General features: G+C 49.6%; 2 protein-coding genes across 2 annotated transcripts; one reads left to right on the forward strand and one right to left on the reverse strand.

Moving 5' to 3' along the window:
• Positions 1–709: 709 nt before the first annotated feature.
• On the reverse strand, positions 710–3,071 carry NCLIV_043540 (conserved hypothetical protein; the record flags this gene model as incomplete). Its single annotated transcript, XM_003881271.1, has 3 exons — positions 710–749; positions 1,332–1,647; positions 1,787–3,071. The coding sequence occupies 3 exons, from the start codon at positions 3,069–3,071 to the stop codon at positions 710–712; spliced, it is 1,641 nt and encodes a 546-aa protein (XP_003881320.1).
• An 8,409-nt stretch (positions 3,072–11,480) lies between these two features.
• On the forward strand, positions 11,481–18,762 carry NCLIV_043550 (glycerol-3-phosphate dehydrogenase, related; the record flags this gene model as incomplete). The annotated part of the gene is made up of 9 exons (XM_003881272.1): positions 11,481–11,534; positions 12,187–12,276; positions 12,475–12,666; positions 13,525–13,681; positions 14,118–14,272; positions 15,274–15,423; positions 16,433–16,585; positions 17,738–17,956; positions 18,388–18,762. The coding sequence occupies 9 exons, from the start codon at positions 11,481–11,483 to the stop codon at positions 18,760–18,762; spliced, it is 1,545 nt and encodes a 514-aa protein (XP_003881321.1).
• Positions 18,763–19,726: the final 964 nt, after the last annotated feature.

A 19,726-nucleotide genomic window follows, 5' to 3' on the forward strand; every position in this document is an offset into this window, starting at 1 on the left:
TTATTGAGAGACACTCACAAGCCCAATGCAGGTCGTTCCGTAGCACTGGTGTGTCAGACTTTGCTTGTTGACACTCACACAGTTGCCGTATCTGAGCCACTACCAGAGAATCATTCCATCACTGTCTCGATATACATCTGCGTTGTTGCATGTTTTCAGTGACTTACTGCATTTGCGGAACACGTTGCCAGATGGTGTCTCTGCGCCTCGTCGTCTCGTTCTTTCAGCCTCAAACGTCATGGCAATGAGCTCACCTATTTCGAAAAACACAGAATTTAATCCCAAAGGGAGAATAACATGACTTTTCACGGTGACTATTACAGTCCTAGAGAGGTGGTTAACACCGCTAGGTGGAGTCCAAGAGTAAATTGTCGTCCCACTGTGGAATCACATCTACAAGATTCTGATGCTGGCATTCGACTATTCAGTTACCTGCTCCCCAGAAAAAAGAGAAGAGAAGTAGCAATGCAGCCAGCGCTATTGCCCAAAAGTAGAGCGGCAGGGCAAACAGAAGTTTTGGGAAGAAAAGTGGCAATACGATTGTCGTCCCGGCTGCGACCATTCCCATCGACCTGTGGTCAAGCAACACCGTAGAAGACACCACGTGCCGCTGCATATGTCCGATGAAACCACGAGAGGAGCCCATGAGGACTGGATGGGTATTAGTCGACAACGAACGACCAACATGTTTTTGCGCCGGTGTAGTTTCTCAGCTTTCAATTGTGTCATTTGCAATTCTTAGGAGGTTACTGGGGAAGCCACAACAGAGCATGAGTTCTGTGCTGAAACAGAAACAAACTGAATCGCGCAGAGGGATCAAAGCTGAGATATCTTGTGTTTTTTGCTTGCGTATGTCGTAAGAACGGGTTTTGTCTGGCGGTCAGCCTCCATGCAGAAGTACTCACTACCTACAGCCGAGACACATGGTTGCTGGGCTTTAGTTGAGATGCGGTTTAGTCGCTGACTACACCCAGTAGCACGAAGACAGCGGATTCGCAGCCTATTCTCGAAACATGATTAGATTTCGGCCAATCGAAGATGTTCCGGAAGGAGCCGGGGGACTTCTGAAACAAACCTCAGAATTAATACCTTCGGAAAACCGATCTATGGTGTGGTCGCGTCCTGTCCCAGCTTGACGCTCCAACTCTCATGAGTAATTTAATGACCTAGCTTAACGAACCATTTCGAAAGAGGCGAAACATTCGATTCTAAAACGAAATCAATTAATCGTGACACGGCCGTAGCCAATAACCCTGAACCAGAAGTGTTCTCTCCCGCTTTTCACCTCCTGCATCCAGAAGGTGATGGATGGGGATCGAATGCTGTCTCACCAACATAGCGCCCAACAGTTACAGCCGCGGCAAGAATGTCGGCGTCGAGGCGACCGGCGCAACGGGGTCGGAAAGACCGCAGGCGTATCCGTTTGCGGTTCGTTCGGCTTCTCGATTTCCTTGCGATGTCCGAGTTGACGATGATCAGCGTTGACTCCATTCTGGTGCCGCACGGGTTTTGAACGGGGATCGGCAACGGTACTGGGCCTCATGCACACTCCTTCGTCGTCTTCGTCCGCTACCAGCAGTTGAACGTACGATCCAAGGTCTGATCTTTCATCGTCATCGATTAGCGCCCCGGCGGGGCGGAACTCATCTGTGAGAAAAGGAAGCCGTGTACCCGAATGAAATGGAATCTGCGCATTCATGTAGGGGCCACCACGTATACCGCCTTCCTGGTGTGAATTCTGTCGCACATGGTTATGTGAATTGCAGTGTCGTTCTACTTCACTCACCGATTCCCTGCTCGACTGCCAGCAGCGACAAAAGTCCGTCAAGAATCGGATCCAGGCCTTTTGGGTCATGCCCGAGCTCGTCGAGAGTCACGTGCTCTCTGGTCTGACCGTCCATTACGTGGTTGCAGCTCATTGTCGCTGTTCTCTCTTTGATAGACTTCGCGGCAGCCACTGTCGCTGCGGCCGCTGCTGCGGCGGCCGCTGCTTTTGCACTTGCTTCTTCAGCAGCCTCTGCAGCCGCAGCCACTACTGTTGCAGCCTGTTGTGTTTGCTGCCGAAGCTGCAGCTGTTGCTGTTCCATATTACCCTGCGCAGCTCGTACATCTACCAGTGCCTCTCGTATCTGCTCCTGAGCCTGTCGATGCCGCTCAAGGAGTTGCTCGTGCTGCTCCTGCTGTGCTAGTAACTGGTCCCGTTGCTCTTCGAATCGTGCTTGACATTCCTTCAGGAAATCTGTCTGCTGCACATGCCGAGGGAGCAATGCTGCATTTTGATCCGCTTCGCCTTGATATTCAAGTCGGCCTTCCTGTACACCGTCGCCCCGGCCCTCCATGTTCAATCCACCGCGTGTGCTCTGCTGCCGGCTCAAAACTGCCGGCGCAACGGCGACAGGATCGACAGCCGTATGGGGCATTTGACGTCCAGGTTCCTTGGAAGGTGTAATCTCTCCTTCTGAGAGGGGTGCATCTCTCTCGGGAACTCCGGTATACCTGAAGACCTGACCGTGCTGCGCTTGCGTTTGCTGCTGCCGTTGCAGTTCCGGATGGGTGGTGCCAATGCCCCCGTAAGCGGCGGCTGCAGCAGCGGCAGCAGCTGCGGCTGCGGCTGCGGCGAGTGCTGGATCGTCTCCTACAGAGACGGCGGCGGCTGCCGCTGCCGTTGCAGCCGCCGTTGCCGGGTCCAGCCCCGCCGCCGCAGCGGCAAAGGCATGTTGAGCAGCTGCCGCAGCCGCCTCTTCAGCCGCTGCCTCCTTCTCTGCAACAATTGCAGCGGCTTCAGCTTCTGCCGCTGCTGCTGAGGCTTCTTCGGCTGCAGCTTCGGCCACAGCAAGGGCAGCGTCGGCGGCAGCTTCCGCTGCGGCGACGTCTCCCTGATAGGCAAGAGTTGAGTCATGATAGGAGTGTCGTGAGGGCAATGGAAGAGACAGGGACGCCCGACTTCGCCGACTTCCAGAAACAGCGTAGGCGTCTAAATCCGGCAAGCCAACTTCGGCTGATATCCCCGCTGAAGTGGGCGACGGGGAAGCAAGGGATACGGAGCGGCCCCGGTCTCCTGTGGGATACATATCGGCATGGGCAGAAGAGAAGAACGATGGGGATTTCTCAGAATCACTCGCTGTTACTGATAGAGCCTGATGCTGGTGACCAGTCTCTGATGAGCCAGGGATCCGGTAAAGACGCTTGGTTGGTCGGCGCGAAGCAGGAACATCGCTGTCTGACTTTGCTCGTTGCTGTCTGTCAGCATTGCCGAGTCTCCTCGTAAGCATCGGGGCTGAAATGACGCCTCTCCCTATATCCGATGAAAGCCTCTGAAGGGACGTGAGCTGGGGTACAGAAGAGAGTGGCGGGGAACGAGATGGCCGCCGACAAGGCGTTGCGACAACTGGCTGAAAGGCACCGGTCTGAATGGCACTGTCCACGGCCAGTTGCTGGGTTTGGTGCCCATTTGAGCTTTTCTGAAAGTTGGGAGTTTGTTCTGTATCACCGTACCGAAGAGGGGCACTAGTTGCTCCGAAATCTTCCACTGTTGCGCTGAAGCTGCCATGAAAGGGCAAATCCTGCAACGAACCGCCGAAGGATTGCTTGGGGTTCCCCACCCGGGGATCGCGGCTCTGCCAGGAAAGCTGTTCCGGCGAATCCGGACAGGATGCAGCAGTTGAATTTTGTCGTTTGGACGGGGCGCAGAGCACGAAGTCAGGCTTCGCCAATAATGCTATACTGGCCGAAATATGTGGGGATGCATGATGCCGAGGTGTCGAAACGCCTACTGGTCTTTCCCACGGAGATGTCCCCTGAGCAACTCGTTTCTCCATCGATTGTGGGAACACGATAGTCTAGCAACGAATTCACCGGAGAGAAGGGCAACGAGCCGTCGATATAGTACAGTGAAGCAAGTGTCACATGATGTACCCAGCGGATAAGCGGCCACTTTCTCATATACGCAAACTGAGGGAGCCTCGTCCCTGGGATGGTTGTGTCATACCACAGGCGGGGCTCCCCCTTAAGCGAGAACCTGTTGCCTATCTCACACACTTTTCTTTATTGTGTTCCCTCAGACCGAAACGCGTGCGCGTGCTTACTTGAGCTGGAGCCCGCGACGGTGAAAACGGACAGAGCTAGCTGTGGGACGCATGATCTCTCCAGGGCTTTGACTACTTCCTGCCAAAGGCCTTCTTGTGAAAACCAGACATTTCTTTCGCTGCACTCCAAACGACTGCACGCTGTGCTTCAGCCCGTGTGGAATCGACTGCCGGAGTGGCGAACTCCGTAAACCCACTTTCGCTCTCTTGAGCAGAAATCAAGCGGCAATCCTCGAAATTTAAATGCAACAGGGGTACGCTGCAACCACAGTTGGACAAAGCCAAAAGAAAACTCTTTTCTCCAGCTGTGAATCTAGCAGATCGACCATCCTGATCTATGAGGCAACCTCAACCTCGGCACGTGCGCAGCTTGTGTAGGCTCAGATGGTCGTCGAAAACGGCAAATCTTTAAAAGACGACGACACTTCGCGGTGTTTTTTGGCTGGGAAAATATGGCCTCGTCCTTTCGACTGTCTCCAGAAGCTAAACGCTGCTCTGTGACACCCGTGTGGGTTGGTGATTAACAGTACGATCCGTCTCAGCAGCCAGGGCGACCTGATGCCAGGTGCTTGGGATGCGGAGACAGAGCAGACGAGCTGGCGCTCGCGCGGTTCCGGCATCGCCTCGCCTCCTGAAGGGGGGACGAGCAAGAGACGGCGCCCACTTTTTTCTTGCTGTTGCTCTGCAGAAGGAAACGACTCACCGTTTACAGGTACCTTTCCCTAACACCCAGTGGATTCAACCTCATTAATTTGACTGACGTTTTCCTGATTTTGTGTTGGCCACGTGCACGTACAGACGGACGCAATCCCAACTGTCCATTCCAATGGCAACTCAATCCCAACAAAATCTGCGAATGCACCGAAGCGGTCGAAAACGCCGTTCCACTAACAATGCAAATGAGCGGGGCACCTCTACAGTTGCCGTCGTCTGAGCGTCGAACGATGTATTGTAAGACACGCCGATATTCCCCGCTCAGTCTTTCCGGGCGTCCCCAAAAAATGTTGAGGTTTACCCAGATCAATCGATCGCTACTGCGGATGGTGGTTCCTTCTAGTTTTGGCAAAGAATATCCAGAACTGTATAACTCAAATCGAATAAACAGAGACATCGTATTTGACAGTCGCTGCAAGGAACGAAATGCAAGTGCGTTGCCCGCCCAGTCTATGAAGTAACGCGCCTGTTAGCTACACGGTTTCTGCGACGGTCACAAGGTCACGGAAGCTCCCGTAGGCGGGTTAGGCGACTCGCTTCATTTTCTGTATGTCATTCTCGCTAGTAGAAGCAGCTTGCGTGGCTTTTTCCCAAATTCCACCTTCCAAAATTCCACCATATCTGTCAGAAACAATCAGTCGAACACTGCTGTTTGATTTGGTACTGTTGCAGCCCCCAGTAGATGTTCGGTCTCACCTCTAGACAACAGCAGCTTATTTTACCTGGTGGTTGAACAGACCTGAAGGGGTATCCGATACCAGCAATCTTCATTGGTGCTTATTATCGTGGACAGAACGACAGGCACATGAAATTCTGCTTCTTCTCAGTGTGCAGATCGTCCGACCAGGGTCCTGTAACAACGAGGGATCACAGCACATTGAGACCCCGTCTTGCGTTCTGTCCCGTTCCTCCAAGCGTCTGTAAACCTCACCGATTGGACCCATCAAGAGATCTAATCTTCTGAGTCGTACCATCGAGCATTTATACATGTGCACGCGCTGCTTAACACTTGCAATCTGCATGCCCATGGTCGAGTTTAGTGAGATGCCCGGTTTTTTTTGGAAGACGCGCTTGCCAGAATGGATGCCTGTTTTTCGTCAAGATAGAGGACGATGGATGAGATAACAAGCCAGTCATCATATCGTGTACGACACACTACAGCGGAAGAGTGTAGGATTTGCTGATCGCATCGGCATCCACGAGGCCGGGAGAAAAGCTTTGCCGCATAATATCGCCTAGGACAAGATCCGACAAGACGGAAAACGAGCCAGTGCTTCCTGGACGGGTCACAGCGTAGGCCGTTCCATACAGGGAAGGGCATTACATAAATCAAAAATCTCCTCATGAACACGATGCGACCTCACCCCCCCCCCCCCCCGTAAGCGTTGGGATAACCTCTGTTCCACTAAACAAGACTCCATATGATGAACCATAAAACCCTATTCTCATTTCTTACTATACTCGAGATATCCAGTTGTGCCTTTGAGAAAGAGTCGTTAGACGCTGTCGCCTTTGCAAAAGAGAAAGCTGAATGGAGCGAGAGAAAGAACAAATTTGTGAGAGAGCTAGTTTGTCAAAACTATCGTTCAGTACGACTTAATTTGGGCAACTATACTTTGGCAACGAAACGTGTTTTACGGAAGAGTGCGCTCGCCCGGAGGGACAATAGCCCCCCCGTAGTGAATCGGTGACCAATGCAGCACGCATACCTGAAATCGTTGTGATCGCTTAGATCATTCAGATACAAAGAAAAATTTGAAGGGATTGCAGTGAGAAAGAAGTCGCTTGCAATTGACAGACTAAACTGTGATGAATCACTTGTAGGCTATCATGTGCAGATCCATGTGAAAAAGCATAGTCTCACTGGGCTAGTAGTTCTGCTGCTGTCGTCTTGTGTCTGCATGGTTCAAGAGATTCAACGATTGACACTTGATCGAAGTTTTCTTCACAAACCAGTAGCACTGGAATGTCTCATGGCCGGTAGATCCACAGTTTGTTGCATGTCTTTGTGGAGTTTTCTATTGGGGGTGCCACGAACGGAAAAGCGGTTACAGTTGCTAATTTTTGGTTTTCCGTGAAATCTATTGGGAAGAAGAGGCTTGATAGTCCTACCCCGTAAAAAATCCAGTGTAATGTTTGAGCGTAATATAACTTAATCTGCTATGTTGTTATGTTCATCGAATAAGTTTCATAGTCCAGATGAATTAACCTTGCGGAGTCACGGCCAAGCCATATGCTCGTGCGAGTGAACAGCACGGTAAAATTCGACCAAATATTGCTCACCAACTACATCACCAGGAGGGGCAGGGGGATGAATAGTCCACGGTTTCCACAGCGAGGAAAAGGGCCAGATGACCTGTGTAGTCACTGGGAAGTGTAACGCGAGGGGGTGTCAGCCTTCCGCTGCCTTGGAGCCCACGACACGGGGTACTCACACGCGATATTAAGTGGAAACGCACGTGTAAGAAGTGGCTCTCCCGTGCTTGTGACTAAAAGCATACAGGGAAGATAGCTATAGTCGCCGTTGGCGGAGTGTTTTATAAACGGAAAAAAACAGGACCCGTTTCCTACTGGCTTATAAATCCAGCGGTGGTGATCAGTCCACGCGTTTTGATCCCGCTGCTGACGGCTACTCGGCCGCCGCCGCCTTGTTACCATTCACCATAACAGGTCGGGAAGGCGCTACACGGTGGGCTCTGCAAATGCAAACCCAAGGACTCACTTCAGAACAGCGTTCGGATTCAATCACACTTTTTGTGCGGCGTGAGAGGGAGACGCGGCCTTTGGGTGCGAAGAAGAATATAGGTTCGCATTCATGCCCCCTTCCCAGAGGTTTTGTTGCATGCACAACGCATGCACCTGGTCATTCGAAGAAACCAACGAACGCAGCAGCCCCTGTCCCTTGCCACTTACCTTGTGTCTCGACTTCTAGCACTTGTGGGGCTCAACGCGAGGAAGGAATCCGAGATAGAACAACAACTGGAAATACGTTTCTTTTGGAAATACCCGCTTCATATGTCTCAATTATTTCCGTAGTCGCCGCTGTCCAAAGGGCACCTGGCGGCGAAGATTGGTGTCTCTCTCACTGTCCTGTCAGGTGCCATTATTTTCATTTTTTCACGCCCGGACCCCCTTTAGAAAGAATTTCAATTCTCACAATCACATACAGCCTAATCTCCTGTACGGTGCGCACCATTCACATTTGTGAGGCAGATTTTGTAAAGGTTGCAGCGCCCCTGCTGGACGGTATTTTTGACGTTTTGGCGGATTCGTGCTGCTGATACGTAGCTGGAACGGCAGTTTTGGGATTTGCCATCTCTCGAGCCACTCCCATAGGAAACAGGCTAGTCTTTTCTAGGCGAATTAGGAACCTTCAGGTGTTTTTCGCCGCCTACTGTGTCGCAAGAGCGTATCCCAGTCAGCAGGTGTTGTGTTCGTTCGCTGCCAGTCGATATCGAGAAGAGGATATTCTTGTTACCGGTGTCTCTACGTTTAAGATTCCCTTACCAGAGTTACAGAGACGTGCACCTGGTCATTGATCAGGTGTTGGACGTGCGGACGTTTTTCCGTGGTCGTTTTCAGATGAGTCGTGTTCATCTGTCCGGTTTCATCTTCGGTCGAGTCTGCTCCTCTGTTTCGTCATTGGGCGAAAAGAGTGCCTTCGAGTACATCCGCACCAGGAGACACTGTCCAGGCGTTTTGGTTGCTTGACTTGTGGACAGGGCCGCAATTCGGGTCGTCCTCACTTTCGGCTGAGCATCCACCATAAAGACAAACGATGGGGCTGGGCTTCAGTCGTAACTGCCTCGCGGCCGTCGACTCGGTAAGCAGAAGGAACCTGACATGTCTCTCTGGCCTTAAAGCAATACAGGTTGAGGAGTGTTTCTTATCACCTTTTTAGTCTGAGTCCTGCGCGACTCCAGTAAAAATATGAGCCGTCTTCGCGCAGCCGGTTTCTCATCGCAGTTACGTGTGGTACGTCTGGGTCGTCAAGGGACAACGCATGCTTTTGACGTAGTACCGTGGTCGCATTTCTGTGTTTGACGCGTGGATCATTTGCATAAGCATCGTCGGCGGCGTCCACGTTCGCAACGTGAGGGGCAACGCATCAGTCACTGCGGATACCGTGCCTGCGGATACGGGAGTGACGCATCCTGCTGTTGTGTTTACACAACATCCGATTGCAACACATATAGCGACTCACCGTTACGAGGAATATATGTTCTGTACTCTTGACTCTGTGCTCGACCTCAATCTTTCATTCAAACAAATGTTGTGGGTATATGTAATTGTGAAAACAGCTGGTCACGTGTTCGTAGGCATCTTCCGAATCATTTGAAAAGGTGATGGGAAGATATTGATTTCTGGTTGTTTTGTGGTGTTTCCGTAGGCGTACTGCTGGCTGGGGCGGGAATGGGATCGCACCTTGCAACCCATGTTTCACTATGGCGTCATTCCCGCACTTTTCGTTGTTGGCCTGGCCTACACGGGAGAGTTGACTCTGGATCCAGCCAGCCTATTCCAGAAAATTGTCATCAACTGACGAATGCATGGAAAGAAACGGAAAGAGTCATTCGCCGGGCCAAGAGCCACGGAAAGGAATTCACACAACGGATCTGGCAGTTACGCCATATCTCGTATTTTGTGCTGCCAGTCCGGCGCAGAGCACCCAGTGGATTACCGTTTCCAAAGCAATTCGTCTTGGGTCTGCCGTCTACAGTTTATTCCGTGATTCCTCCAATTTCCTCGACAATTGCAGGGTTATTCCGTTTCACACCCTGCGATTTTCACCTCACTGTCGTGGCTGTCGTTGTTTGTGACGGTTTAACGAGTACAAAGGGGGAATTCGCAGCCGTGGTCAGTCGCTTCTCTGACTGATCGAGTTGACTGCTGTCGCGTAAGAGAGGTTGGGTGGAGGGGAGCATGTCGTACGGGCAATCTGGAGTGTTGGTATTGTTTTTCCGCTGCGTTTGTCCTTGGCAACGCTTCGTTTCTCGGACTTTTTCTGGTAGACATATGCAGACGAAAGGGTGGGGAAAACATTTGGGAATTGTCTAGAAAGAGTTGTGATCATTCCATCCCTTGTTGTGTTCAGTGGCAGAGCGCGAAATGCAAAAGAGAAGGGAACGTCTCTAGGAAAATAGTGCATCAACAAGAGAGAATCACAAATAGAGAAAATCAGAGGGTACAAGGCGTTCAGAAGAAGCAAGAGAAGGAACGAAGCCGCTTATGTCGTAGAGTGGAAACGGTAGAGCGGTCTTCTAAAAGAAAGCTCTCAAAAAGTCATTAGCGCCCGTGGATGATTGGCTACTGTCACATATGCAATTCTCAGTTACCCTACAAACGCTGCCACGTTATGAGGAACTAACACGGATTCATTTGGCTGATGAAATCATCAGAAATAACCGCCTTATATCCTCAGCCGTATAAACATGCAAACTATTCGTATGATTCAGATACCGTCTATTATCGTCCGTGAATCGAATTCACGGGAATACAAACTGGTTGTAAATTATCTGCGATACCGCAGCGTCACGCTTTCGGTCAATCCATTGAGAGTCCACCGGACTCTTGATACCTCAGTTGTCGGAACGAAAATGACGAGATGTTCCAGTTTTTTTCCGTTGTGGTTGCACGGAGCTCTTCGCTTGTCCGTGGCAATTCACGTAGTAGCGACAGTGTATCTGGAGCTGCGGTTGTTCCCCCTATCAGTAGAAAGCGCTACGGACATTGTTCAGGCAATGCTATCTGAAGGTGAGGAGTGGTATCCCTCCGTCTTGCATGCAGGATCCCCCCTTAGTCTTCGTCTCCCTTCTGAAGTTGTTTGCGATATCCACTTGATCCAAGTCTCTTTGCGTCATTGCATCATCCTGTCCACGATACGCATGAGATGGTTAGATGTACACAAATGTGTCGACAGTAACAACCTGAGTTAGAAGATGCTTGTTGTTCGAGAGCTTTAGGTGAGAAAATACGCGGCTTCCGCTTCAGGTTGCTTGGTCAAGCATACGCGTGGGACGTTGTCAGTATTTTCTTTGGTTCGCCAGTGAGATATCGTTAGCGATGTTGTATATCAGATTCTCCCTTACAAGCATAAAACACTGAGCAAGTGCATGTCTGAGGTAACGTACTGCGTTTTTTGAAGAGCAAAAAAGTTATCGTTCCCCGCCAAAAACAGTAATTCAACGCCGCAAAAATCAAAAATCCGTGATACATAGGTCACAGGTCATGTCACTCCTGTAGCTACCGGAAGACGCAGGGAGCGTGAGTAGAAGCTTCCTTCTGTAACGGATCTTATCCTTCCGGAGGTAAAACAGCTCTTCATCTGCCAGTGGGCGACGTTTCTTAAGGGCCGATGTACCTTCCTGTGTGGTTGACACTTCCGTTTTCATCGATCGATGAAGTGCTGACTTTGCACTGACAACATTTCGTTGTGTAATATGCGATCTTCCGGGGTGCAACAACGATAAGGGGAGCCCACCTTGCAGACACGAGTTCACAGTCGTCGGCGTTCTAGCCGCAGAATGGGAAGCGCGTTCTCCTCCTGTCAGGGAAAAACCTTTTTCGGCGATAAAACGGTTTTTTTCCGTGTACATGTATTACCGTGAAGTGAATCCTTTGCCTGGCCAATCGCTATTTGTGTAGAACTCTACATAAAGACACTGTAACCCTTTTCACAAGATGGAGGCACGGCGTCCTTCGCTCTTCCAAGTACTTCAGAGCGGGCCTCTCAAGGTAGGATACATTTGTTCAAGAGAAGTGATGTCAGCCCTCCACTTTTTGTGTGTCTCCAATGAAAGGACTGCTGTAGATATTGTACTTGGAGGCGGAAAAGATCCCTCAATACACTATCAGGCGCTGAGACCGGCCCGAAGAACAGATGCCACCCTCCTCATATTTCTATTGACGCCTTCAATCGAGTCATTATTTGGCGTGTAATGATTTTTTTTTAGACGGCAAAAGAGCCGGTTGGAAAGAACCTTCGTGGCGGGTTTGCCATACAGTAACGCCAGTGTTTGCTTGTTGAGGGACACATTACCCTAACGCCCTTATTCGTCTATACGTGTCTACTTTTCCGGCTTTCTGCGGCTCTCCCTCTCTCCTCTTCCCTCTTGTTCCTCCTCTCTGCGCAGCAACCGTTCACGCTTCTGCTGCCCAACCCTCCCCTTCTGGTCGTCGTCGCACCCATTCTGAATGTCACCACCCAATGTCACTTTCCTCTTGAGTCTAACGTTCGGATGAACAAGGGAGCCTCGGAGAAGCGCTAGCCTCAGGCCCTCAGCAAGCCATCCGCTTCACGTTTTTCGGCACGGCGCCAGTCAGGGGCACGACGGCGGCGTTGTTTTGAGGGGCAATCTCTGTTGTGGTCTTATGATGTCGTTCTCAGGTGTCCGTCGTCGGCAGTGGAAACTGGGGGAGTGTCATTGCCAAGATTGTTGCCTTGAACGCAAAGAAGTCATACGTCTTTCATAATGAGGTAAGTACGCAGGGAAACTGTACGCATCTTATGTAGCAACATACCCATGCAGCATCCGCCAGCGTGCCTGGCAGCTACCATGTTCCCCCGAGAAGCTGTTTACTGCTTGTTTTCTCATAGCAGAAAACGGGGCACGGAGCAGGCGGGTTCAACCCTTGAAGCAGTGTTTTTTTTGAGGGACTGATGATTTACAAACAGGTCCGGATGTGGGTCTACGAGGAAATTGTCGGCGGAGAGAAGCTTACCGACATTATCAATAAGACGCACGAGAACACAAAGTATCTGCCGGGCCATAAACTGCCAGACAACTTGGTCGCTTTGCCAGACGTGGTGGAAGCATGCAGAGATTCGGATCTACTGATTTTCATCATGCCTCACCAATTTGCCATGGTAAGACAGCGTTCAACGTGGCATTTTCGCATAGCCTGAAGCTACAGCACGCTTTCTCCGTTGACTCATCAAACTAGCTCCCTAGTGATCCTATCAAGTTCCATGATGATCTTACGCGAAACAAACGGGCTTTCATATGTCAATTCTTTTATTGTGTTGGTTTTTCTACTGCTGAGGAGTTGTGATAATTAAACATGTTTCAACGTTTACCGCGAGGAACAGGCTTTCTGAAATATGGGACGTTTGGGCATGCAGCTAAGCCACAGTTTGTCCATTGAGCATGTCACTCATCATACCATTTTCATGTAGACACAGAGCCGGTCACCGGGGATTAGCTAGCGTCATACGAGTTACTGCCTGAAGATAATTAGAGGCGAATGTATTTTATTGTAAAAGTTGTTCTGTTCAAATAAGCACTGAGAGCTCGTGCAACAGCATCGACCGGGGTGGGAGACGTGCATTTGGAAAGAGACAAACAAAAAAGTGGAAGCACTAGGGTAGTTGACTGCTTTTCCCATTGTCAGATTGCCGGATCGCTTTCCGTTCAATTTTGGATGCTTTGTCCGAGGAACACGTGAGGGATTCGTCCTCAGTGTGGAACAAAGTGAACTTTTTGATCATATTCATGAGGACATGTTGTCAACTGTCGCATCCGTTCGCGCAGTACTGAAGTTGACTGAATGAAGGGCTCCTTCCCTTTCTAAAATGACAGCATGGAATTCACCTGCCTTTCAAACATTCTGGACTATCGCCGGGAAAGATCGTGTTGTGCTCGTATACCAAGACGAGAAGTGAAAAAATAACATATCTTTTCAGGCGAACCACAGGTGATGTCGTTTCCGCAATGCTTTTTCGCAGAGGGTCTGCGAGCAGTTGGCAGAAGCAAAAGTCGTCCCGGGGCATGCGAGGGCCATCACGTTGCTCAAGGGTCTACACGTTGAAAATGGTAAACCAACTCTGTTCTCTGATATCTTCAAAACAAAGCTTGATATCGTCGACTGCTGCGTCCTCTCGGGTAAGGAACACGAGTGCAGAGAAAGAAGGAACATCGCGAACGTCGAGGAGAGGTGTGGAGATGTGCTGGTACTAGACCGATCCGCACGCTATGTAGATGATTGTCCTGGAACAAATTCATATGTATATATAGGGAGGGAAAGACAGAGAGAGAAGCAGAAACGTTTAAACCACATGATACTGTGTCTTTTCTTTTGCACACTGAGAGTTACTCTATGCACGTCCCTGTATATACTCTCAATCACAATACTTTTTCTCTTGGGCGCTTGCGAAATCCTGGTAGTCTGGTAAGCACATACGTATTTCCGCTGTGCTTGCATAGGTGTATATGTTACGTATAAATGGTGCGCTACCGCGGTAGACGGCCACGACACCCTCCCCGTTGAGCACGCGCCTACATTATATTCTCGTGTCGGCGTGGTCCGCTCTTTTTTCAGGAGCCAATGTGGCCAATGACGTTGCACGTGAAGAGTTTGCGGAGGCGACAATTGGGTACAGTCCTGAAGAGGCAGACGCTGCCTTGATCTGGCAACAGCTCTTCGATACACCATACTTTAAAGTTAATGCCTTACCCGATGTCGCTGGCGTCCAGGTGAGAGCGTGCGCCCTTCGAGGACAAGAGCATCGTGAGAAAGAGGCAGGCCGTAGACAATTTTTCATCGTTGGGTACTGAACGCACTGCTGTGTCAATCTGTGGAGATACAACGTGGGTCCCTCAGGTATCCACAGCAGATTGCGCTGCTTTGTATCTCGGGAAAAGAAAACGAAATAGTGTCCCAAGTAGACAATCGGAAAATCTGCTGAGGGATATTCACAGCCATATTCAGATGAACACAATTCCATGAAAACAATTGTTGCTTGTTTCCTGGGAATTCACATTTCGTACGAAACTATTAACGCGTACGGTACTCCATTTCTCGCGTAGCCGCTTTGTTTGGACGCGTGCTTTTAAGCCTTTGTCCCCGATTTAACATAATGGCTCCGCTGGACTGGATGATCAATTAGAAGACGGGAAACAAAGCGAATATGGTAGATTTTCGATGACACACGAGCTACAAGTGACAGAGGGACCAGCCTCGGAATCCATCTAGAGCGTCAGGTATTGATTTAGCTCGTGCACTAGACGCATGCTTGTAGTTGAGTCTCAAGCATGACCTTGCCTTTTGCCTCTTGGAGAAGGCCATCCAGCTTACTAAGGGGAGGAATTCTGCGAAAAAACAAGTTGGTGTGTTCGTGGCGTGCTGTCTTTGCCGCGTGCTGGTCACCGGCCGCGTATGAGTATTCCATGCGCACGGATTATACCTATTTCAGCGTCACCTCCCTTCCGCCGCGCTACACCTGCACGCCACGTCAGCATGTACCTTAGGCTTGATCCAAATACGTGGCCGACACCCATACCGAGGGATTTGATAGAGCCCTGTGTGTCTTGGCTTCCGTATTGGCATCACGCCAAGGCTCCACCCATTTCTCATCTGGCCAGCGCGAGCGGCCCTGTGACCTTGTTTCCTTTCGCGTTCAAGGTGCCTGATGATTCGGGAATTTCAATGTGAAACGCCGTTTCTCTGTTTCTTCTTCCTCGTGCCCCGTCATCAGGTCTGCGGTGCCGTAAAGAATGTCATTGCCATCGCGGCAGGATTCTGTGATGGTTTGGGACTCGGCACCAATGCCAAAACTGCGATCATTCGCCTCGGCGTGGAGGAAATGAAACAGTTTGCTATGATATTCTTCGACAATATCATGGCGGTATGAACTGGGACGAGCGAGTGGTCGGCATGCGGTGCCGGGCCGGTCTGGGGGATGAGCGCCGTTTCTGGGAGCTCAGAGAAGAGAGGCCGGACACAGTTGCGCCGAAGACATTTTAGCAATAAAAAAAGCATCTTCTCGTTTGTGAAGTTCCTTTCTACATACGTTCAAAATGCTGTTTATATGACTTGAGAATACGAGAGTTGGGGAGCCAACACATGCGACGGAACACTGTAAGAGAAAAATAAGCATTGAGGCTACGCACAAATTCAAATATGACATTCCAGCGCAACCGCACTTTCGATTCACTCAGTCAACAGTGCAAGGGAGCGGAGGAAACATTCTGAAGATAACGAACAGTGTGCATTGACTGCAACGGACTAGGTATCTGTTCCGTAATACCACGGTGTTTCTCTTTTTGCAGCTGCACTGCTCCCTGTGTTCATGGGTACAGCTGTGTTAAATACTACATCCTTTTTGTATATGAGCATTGTGTCAAAAGTTCGAGAAATAGTCGCACGGGGATTCCGCGAGACAGCTACGAGCTGCTGTTCAAGAATACATGTGTGGACATTTTGTGTGAACTACAGTGCCGAGCAACGCCTCTGTTATATTGGTTGTGTGCCGGCAATGTCTCTAAGAAGTCGATGGCTTATAGTTAATACCACTGCGTCAGTCACTTTCCTTCAACTGAAGTCCTCTTCTTGTACAAGTGGGCGGCAGAATGGAGCCCCTCGCTTGAATTTTCCCAGCACGAAAAGGGTGGTAGAGTAAGTTTTCCGTCAAATGTGTGACGGCGGCAAAATATGTGAACGGCTGAGCACAGAGAATATTCACTGCCTATTAAGATGATTACTGTTGCAAAGCAAAATTCACAGTGTGCCTCGTTTTCTTTCCACTTCTGCCGGCTCGCTCCTTCCTTGCTTAGTTTTGTTGTGTTTTGTTATGAGGGATGCTAGGCAATTCACGCATTCGGAAGCATATGCTGGTAATCTGATTTTCGTTTCAGGAAACATTCTTCGACAGTGCGGGATATGCAGACGTGATTACTACTGTCTTCGGAGGACGGAATGCGCGCTGTGCTGCTGAGTTTTTACGGCGAGGAGGGAAAGCAACGTGGGACCAGATTGAAGCCGACTTGCTAAAAGGACAGAAGCTGCAGGTACGGAAATTCCACAGTACTCCCACTTGGATCAAGTACACGACATGATGCAGAAGCTGAATTTAACACTGTTCTCGTTGATGACACAGACTGTAAGACAAAATGGTAGACAAGAGCACCCTTCGTTGCAGGAGATTCCGACAAAACACCGGTGATCCTGCACGAGGAAGACGGATCCACAACTATACACTGCGACTGTATTATCTATAAAAAACGGCAATCGAATTGCTTGAAGTGATGCCCTCTGACTTAACTGCGTCTCCGACATTTAAACATATGGAAAAAGAGGTGACCTGTGATTGGATACAGGGATATACCTGCAAATGTATGGAGATGTGTATTACCAAAATTTACCACGTAGCCTAGACTTCGCGTTCCCGTGAAGAAACGGACCCAGCATATATTTCTGGTACGGCTATGCACAGGCAGCCTATTGTAGAGCACGAAGCTGCTAGCAGACGCTTAAAGCGGAAGGTAATTACAGTTCGCACCGGTTTTCATCGGGATGGCAGCAATGCTAGTTGCTGAAAGAGCAGTATAGTGTCTGCGAATGTGTGTAGCACGTTTTTGCTCTCCCACTACGAAATTTAGTGTCTATCGAATCAATTTCTGCAGCCATGTCGTACGCTGTCTGATTTCCGGACGTACCCATCAGGACGTTTGGCGCTCGGCACCAACTTTATGAGTGCGTCAAGTGTTCGTGTTCTCTTACAGTTGGGACTGAGGAGACGGCAAAACATTTTACGCAGTAGATTATCCGCGATAGCCCTTGCACTTACGTCCGTATTTAAGTGGCCTGTAAGAAGCGACCGCTGTTTCAGTTCACATCCACTCTATGAACAAATTGTCGCCAAAGGACAAGGACGCACGCAACGTTATCTTCATAGGGTCACTATAGAAGACGAAAAAAGACAGACCAAAAGCCGTTAATTTGCACTTTGTCATCCGGATGATTGAGAAGCGTTGTTAAATCGATCTACATGTCTTTTGAGCCGGTCCTGAGAGGTACCCGGATTAGTAGTGAGGAGCGACACAATCTACAGGATTTACGAACAGGACAGTACAGAAATAGTACATTCATTCCTTTTACGGTTCGCCTTTTCCAAGACATTTCCTCAAGCCAGCAGACACAATTCCATCGGTGCAATGCAGGGCACTTTAACGACCAAAGAGGTCTACGAGGTCATAAGCACTTACGAAGTAGAACGACTGTTCCCACTCTTTTCCGTCACATATGAAATCGCTTTCAAAGGAAGAGACCCCGACGACCTGATTCGTGTCTTCAAAACCCCCGAAGTTCGTCAGCACAAAACACTGCAAGAATGTAATCAGCTTGTCGTCTCCTCCGTCATTGCAAATGCGAAAGAAAAGGTGAGTTATCGAGCAGTTGCCTGTTCTGGATAGTCAATCGTTGTAGAGATCCGGAGCATATGGAGGAACAGCTTGTAGTGCACAGCATCGGGAGAGCGAAGGCTGCCGCCCGTTTTTGGCCTATGGTCTCTCCTTCCTGACCGGGAAAGTGAGCGAGGCTGTCTGCGCATCGATTACTCTAAAGGTGGACTTACACTGTCAATAGCTGTACGTCTATCTACCGCATGGCCAACCTCGATGCAAATAATTATATATACGTACGTATCCATGGTACACATACAAAATACGCACTTGCACATCTCTAGTAATGTGTGTGCGTACGCATTTACACACACACACACAAGTAGCTAAACTCTCTCTTTGTCTTGTAGTTTGCGTGAACACTTGGCTCTACTTGCTTGCTTTCCTCTTTCCACCGGTGGACTATTCAGATGTTTGGCGAAGGCCTGCCCGTGGAGGGCCGAGAGGTAACTGAAGCGCCTGAGGGTAGCCTTGAAGATGACGCTGAAGTTAAGATCGTGCAGCAACAAGTTAAGCTGCAACAGCAGCTCCAACATCTTCAGCATCAGCAACAGCAAATGCAACAGCAGCTGCACATTATTCACAATAACAATGGATCTCTAGGCCACCGAGAGTGCCAGTCGCCTCGGCAGTTGACTGTCCACCTTTCTCACCTTACGCCCTCGCAAAGAATGCAAGTCCACCGACTGCAACAGCAACTCCAGTATAGGCAAATTCACAAATGCCACGATCGGGCACCCCCTACACCAATGAGCCACCCAGAACTTGGACGAAACTCCTTGTGAGTGCTCTGTATATATTCATCTGTTATTCGTCCTACCTGAGGATGCCACCCTGAGGTAGGGCGAGACTTTCTGAGACTGCGTATTTCCATATTAATTATGTTCGTAAACATATATGTATATTTATGTGGGAGGCGAAGTCACAACTATTCAGATCAAACAACCTCGATCCCCTCGGCACACCCGTTTGTCGGGAGAAACATTTTATGATGTCTTATATATATATATATTATACACGTGCATGCGCACGTTCAAAAATAGGTGAAGTGCCGCTCAGTTCTCCAAGTAGTAGTTGAATGATGTCCGCGAAGAACCCAGCACGTCCCAGACGAAGTTGTGATTAAGTGCCTGTGTAATGCGACCCAGTTCACAGAGGCGCACCACGGAACAAAGGTCCTTACTCTGTTGTGGAAATGACGACAGATAAATGCGTTCCACACAGTGTGTTTTCGTTTGGTTCTTACTGTTCGAGAGGCTGGACCCCTCACTGAAACAGGGCCTCCCTACTGAGATGATGGTGCCAGTTTCAGCCGCGCCCCGATTATGCCCACTAAAGAGACATTGGCTGTTCCTTTGTCCACAGCAGGGACAGGAAAAGTGTCGGAACATTTCCAGAGGGCGCACGAGAAACGAATATTTCTCAACAGAGAATATTGTGGAAACACGTGACAATTCTCTAGAATTTTCACTTTCTGCATTTCGACATCAAGTTACTCCGGACCCGTTTCTTGTTCCCACCGTAAAGGATAAATACATAGAAGTGTATGTAGATCCAGCAAGAGAGAGTCACTAGCAGTAGAAAAGCGAAGCCGGAAGAGAACTGACTAACTTTCGGTTCGGATCGTGAAAGCAACGGAACGGGGGAGATACGCGGTAGAGTCCGTTGAATAATATCAGCTGTAGCTAGACACGCACATGCTCGGTGGAACTTTTGATACCATAAACGAATGGCGTAGTCTGCTTTGAA

This window comes from Neospora caninum, chromosome IX (genome assembly GCF_000208865.1).
Source record: "Neospora caninum Liverpool complete genome, chromosome IX".
NCBI classification, from domain to species: Eukaryota; Apicomplexa; class Conoidasida; order Eucoccidiorida; family Sarcocystidae; genus Neospora; species Neospora caninum.